Genomic DNA, 5,304 nt, shown 5'->3' with positions numbered 1-5,304 from the left:
TAAAAAATTGACTAAGTCCTCTCCTTCGTATGGAAGTGCATTTTCGTGGCTGTATAGACGTTGCCAGACAAGAAGGACATATAATTTCGAAGGAATCCGAAGGCTGATAAGTTTTATAAAATACTGATACCATTTGACTAAAAGCATTGGACCCCGCACACCCAAGATAATTAAGGCTTTCTTTTTGAATTTATTAATAAACTACATAAACTACAATATTAGAATCAATAATTATGTAGTAAACATTCATTTTACGTTTCCTTGTTTTTAGAAGATATATGGCCGGCCTCTATATTATTTGAAAAAGTAAAATGTATTTCAGCAACAGGACAAAAATGGATTTCAATTCGAAAAAGATTCCAATTCGAATGGATTTCTTATTCATCCCTATAAAGCAGTGTATTCATTGTTTCCTCTCATTCATTTAAAAGAACATTTTGAGTGTTTTAGTACAATATGGATTTTGCAATGATATTTAGGGTTTTCAAGGATTTTCAGTACGCAACCTCTCCATTCCTAACCATAGTTTCATCGGTTGCACTTGCTTCAGTGGTGTTTGTGCTTGCTGCAAAGGTTTTCAAGAATGGGAGAGGGAAAAATCTTCCACCAGGAAGTTTTGGTCTCCCTTGGATTGGAGAGACCATTGGGTTTCTGAATGCCCTAAAAGTTGATGAATGCGACAAGTGGGTTGCAAATAGGGTTTCCAAATATGGCCCCGTATTTAAGACCTCCTTGATGGGCTGCCCAACAGCTGTCCTCACTGGCCAAGCGGGCAACCGCTTTCTCTTGCAGAATGACCACAACACCATCATTAGCAGCCAGCCCACCACTTTTATGAGAATTTTTGGCTCCAAGAATATCACCGAGCTGTTTGGAGAGGAGCACAAGCGGATAAGAAATGCTATCATGGCATTCATGAAACCAGAAGCTTTACAAAAATGTGTTGCCAGAATGGAGTCGGTTGTTGTGGAGCACTTTGCGGAGAATTGGGAAGGAAGAGAAAGTTTGTTTGCTTATCAATTGCTGAAGCAACTTACTTTCTATGTTGCCTCTGATTTGCTCTTTGGTTTGAAGGACCCAAAAGAGAAGGAAATCCTCAATGCTGAATCAATTACGCTCATGAAGGCAATCTGGTCTATTCCTTTCAATTTCCCGGGAACAACTTTTCACAAAGGCTTGAAAGCTCGTGCTCGTGTAGTCAAGAGATTATCTGCCTTGTTGAATTTGAGGAAGAGGGAAATTGCAGAGGGAAAGGCTGCGCCAGACCAAGATTTAATGTCATGGTTGATAACTATGAAGGATGATAATAATAAGTCTCTTACTGATAAGGAGATCATTGACAATTTGATTGTGCTCATGATAGGAGGTCATGACACTACTGCTGTTCTTTTAACTCAGCTTGTCAGAATGTTGTATCTGAACCCTCAAGTGTATAACATCGTGCTTCAAGGTATTTCATTAATCTAGTTGTGATATTGCTATCAGGATTAACTGTAGCTCTTTTTAGTTAAACTCATTGACCCATGTTTTATGAGTAGGTCTTCACTGGATGGCATAAACATCACACACTAAGTTTCATTCTAATGCTAAAAGTGTTAAATAGTCATAGCTTTTTGAAACTTAATTTTCTCCTTAGTGTGTGATGATTCCTCATGAATCCATCTCTCATGAGAATAAATGGAACACTTAACACTCATTCGAAGTCCCAGTGCTTCACCTTTGTGAGCATCACCGAGATCCAATGAGTGGAAAGTACTCCATTTATTCTCTCATATGGATCCATGTGTGAACCATGACTTGTGAAATATAGGTCAATGAATTTGAATAAAAAAACTACATAGTTAAATCCTGATAATAATATCACAATTTAACTTACTGTAGAAATTTCTTGTACTGGTAATTAATCTAATTGTCAACAATATGATACTTTTGTGACTCAGAACAAGCAACGATTCGAGCAGCAAAGAAACCAAATGAACCGCTGGCATGGGAGGATATTAAAAAAATGGAGTACACAAAGAAGGTTGTATACGAAACTTTACGTGTAGTGCCCCCAGTTGTTGGTGGATTCAGAGCAACAGTTCAAGACGTCCAATATAAGGATTATACAATTCCTAAAGGCTGGCAGGTATGTTAATATTTATCCATCATGATGTAGGGACATACAGTTTACAATAAACAGCTTTATGTTTATTGATAATTTAATTATTGTATGTGTATAATTATTAGTCTCAGTCCTCTAAAGGCGGGGATTAATGTTTTCGCCTAACTTCTGCCATTTAATCTTGTTTCTGGAACAGTGAAAAGGGAAAAACAATCTCATTTAATTATGCATTAGTGATCATTTTCTATTAAATGATATTTTTGTCTTTAAATTTTCTACATCTTCATCGGCTAATTATGCAGAATTTTGAAGATTGCCTCAATAATCCCCTTTTCTCTCATCACAATTACGCCCTTCTTGTTATGCATCAGATTGCTCATAAATTAGCTGTATTATGTAAATTTTTTAACCCTTTAATTTGGAGAACACGTTTTGAATGCAACAAGGTTTTTGATAAATACCTTAGATTCAACGTTCAGGACGATGATAGGAAGCAAAAGAATTTAAGTTTTCTTGTCAAATTGATTTGTTCTATACCCCATATGTTAGCTTTGAATTTTACCCCTGGTTTTCTCAGTTTCACCGCAGATGGAAGTTTGAAGCTGATGTCTGATGACTTTGGTCACGAGTTACATAAATCCTCCCTTTCATTTTACGAAACATAACTAAAAATCAAAAGGTCGGTATTTGTTAGCGCAGATATATACCTTTGAATCTCATTTTGCATTTGATTTTGCCATGGTATTCCCCACCGATAAGGGTCTGATAAATTGCCTTCACCTCCTTTCCACCGGCCCAAATGTTCAAAGATGAATTCCAATCCATTGTTTAAGCCTTTGTAGACTTCTCCATACTCCAAATTGTATTAGTTTTCTTTAGAATAAGAAATTTGTAATTCGAGTTGTTTTTTATTGAAGGTAGATTGAAGAATATTTACAAATAACCAATTCAAGTTCTTCAAAAACATCATTACTTAGAAACAAACATCATAAATTTAACAACTAATTAAAACGCGAGCATTATAAATTTTTTAGGAATTAATATTGCAATTTCTTAAATGAATCAAAGGAAAACGCCAAACGCCAATGTGCAATTTATGACAATGCTAAATGTATGATCTGAAATCGTTCTTCTTTCAATGGTTCTGTTTAGCTCTGAAATCAATGTTCCTCCAATGGTTCTGGTTAGCTGAGTTCTACATCCTCTGGTTAGCTTCCTTTGTCTTCTTATTTGCTTCACGGTTACTCTTTCATTGATAAGCACGGGTCCTACATTGCCAAGTGTTGCACTGATCAGAATAGATCCTATGCCCTTAGAAGAGTAGTATTTACAACCAGCTCTTCTTCCCATTCATCTTGTCCCACTAAAAAGCACCTCTCCTGAAGCCCGCCAAAGGCAGGGACTGGTGCTCTACGGAGCACTTGTCAGATAAAGGTACTTGTCAACTTACAAGGCATTTAGACATTTAACTTCGTAGAATTTTTTTCTATTAATAAACGATCAACATAATGACCAGAACTAATAGAATATTTAAGTCATATAATTGTGTGTTTGAAGTTATATAATTGTCCTTTTGTTTGCTGTCATATTGGTTATAATAATTTAATAGAATACTTGAACAATTTTTTTTTGTTTTACAGTTACTTTGGGAGGCTAGTACTACACATTTTGATGGAGAGTTTTTTAAAGACTCTGAAAAGTTTGATCCAAGTCATTTTGACAATAAACCTTCACCTTATACATTTCTAGCATTTGGAGCAGGAGCACGACTATGTGTGGGTTATGATTTTGCAGAGCTACAAGCAAAGATATTTGTGCATCATTTAATATCAAAATTTAAATGGGCTATGATATTTCCTAATGAGAAAATGGTTTGTGAGCCTCTTCCAGTTCCAAGTAAAGGATTACCCATCAAGATTCAAGTTAAAAACTAATCATGGAGAAGCATGACCATGTTGTTGGAATTAATGTTCCAACCATAGTCAATAATAATTGTTGCACATGTGGCAAGCCTTGTTGAGTTGCTGGTGACACAAGTTTAGTTTAAGATTGTGTCAAAGAGTTTTAGTTTGAATCAAGTTCTTATTGTAGATGTGTTCAGTTAGGTGTTTCAGTTAGTGTCAAGTTTATGTGTTGTGTTAATCATGAAGTAGTTTGTTGTCAATCTAATTAGCAATCATTTAGGGATGTTGTTGAGTCAAGCTATTGTATAAAATGGTATCTATTATTCAATAAAATATATAGCTGAAAGTTCTTTCTTCTCTTCTTCTTAACTATTGTTCTATTTTTCCAATATGGTATCAGAGCTATCTTCCTATTAAGTTTTATCTGCTAGAGAAGAAGTTGTTAAGAAGATGAGGCTAGGAGAAGAACCACCAGATGATTATGTTTTCATTGAAAATTTTGTTTGATTTTGAAGAGGTCAATGCTTTGAAAATTAGGAAAAGATGTGGTAGAGGCTAGATCTATGCTCAAATAGTTTTAGGTGCTATAGAAGATGGTTATGAGGTATTCCATGTGGAGATGGTGTGTCCAATAGTTCGGGGAGATCTAAAAGTTTGGAAGCTTGACATCATTTATGAAGAGATGGTGTATCCAATGGTGAAGCTGGATGATAGCTACACAACTATGAGAAATTCTTACTCCTTTATGACATATTTTCAAAGTATAATTTCTAGATAATGTTTCCTTTAGCTGTCACATTAAGTGGGGGTGTTGGAATTAATGTTCCAACCATAGTCAATAATAATTGTTTCACATGTGGCAGCCTTGTTGAGTTGCTGGCAACACAAGTTTAGTTTAGGATTGAGTCCATTAATTTTAGTTTGAATCAAGTTCTTATTGTAGATGTGTTGAGTTAGGTGTCCATAAGTTTTAGTTAGTGTCAAGTTTATGTGTGTTGTGTCAATCATGAAGTAATTTGTTATCAATCTAATTAGCAATCATTGAGGAATGTTGTTGAGTCAATCTATTGTATAAAATGGTATCTATTATTCAATAAAATATATAGCTAAAAGTTCTTTCTTCTCTTCTTCTTAACTGCTATTCTATTTTTCCAATATATTTGTGGGTTATGATTTTGCAAGGCTACAAGCAGAGATATTTGTGCATCATTTAATATCAAATTTTAAATGGTCTATGATATTTTCTTATGATAAAATGGTTTTTGAACCCCTTCTAGTCCCAAGCAAAAGATTACC

General features: G+C 34.9%; 1 protein-coding gene across 1 annotated transcript; it reads left to right on the top strand.

Moving 5' to 3' along the window:
• Nucleotides 1-456: 456 nt before the first annotated feature.
• On the top strand, nt 457-4,160 carry LOC149555095 (taxane 13-alpha-hydroxylase-like). The gene is made up of 3 exons (XM_089833583.1): nt 457-1,450; nt 1,941-2,128; nt 3,745-4,160. The coding sequence occupies exons 1-3, from the start codon at nt 457-459 to the stop codon at nt 4,036-4,038; spliced, it is 1,476 nt and encodes a 491-aa protein (XP_089689709.1). The 3' UTR covers nt 4,039-4,160.
• The last annotated feature ends 1,144 nt before the right edge of the window (nt 4,161-5,304 follow it).

Source organism: Cupressus sempervirens, chromosome 5, assembly GCF_028749045.1.
Source record: "Cupressus sempervirens isolate cs-2001-9-10 chromosome 5, ASM2874904v1, whole genome shotgun sequence".
NCBI classification, from domain to species: domain Eukaryota; kingdom Viridiplantae; phylum Streptophyta; class Pinopsida; order Cupressales; family Cupressaceae; genus Cupressus; species Cupressus sempervirens.
This window is presented reverse-complemented; position numbering and strand designations above follow the sequence as displayed.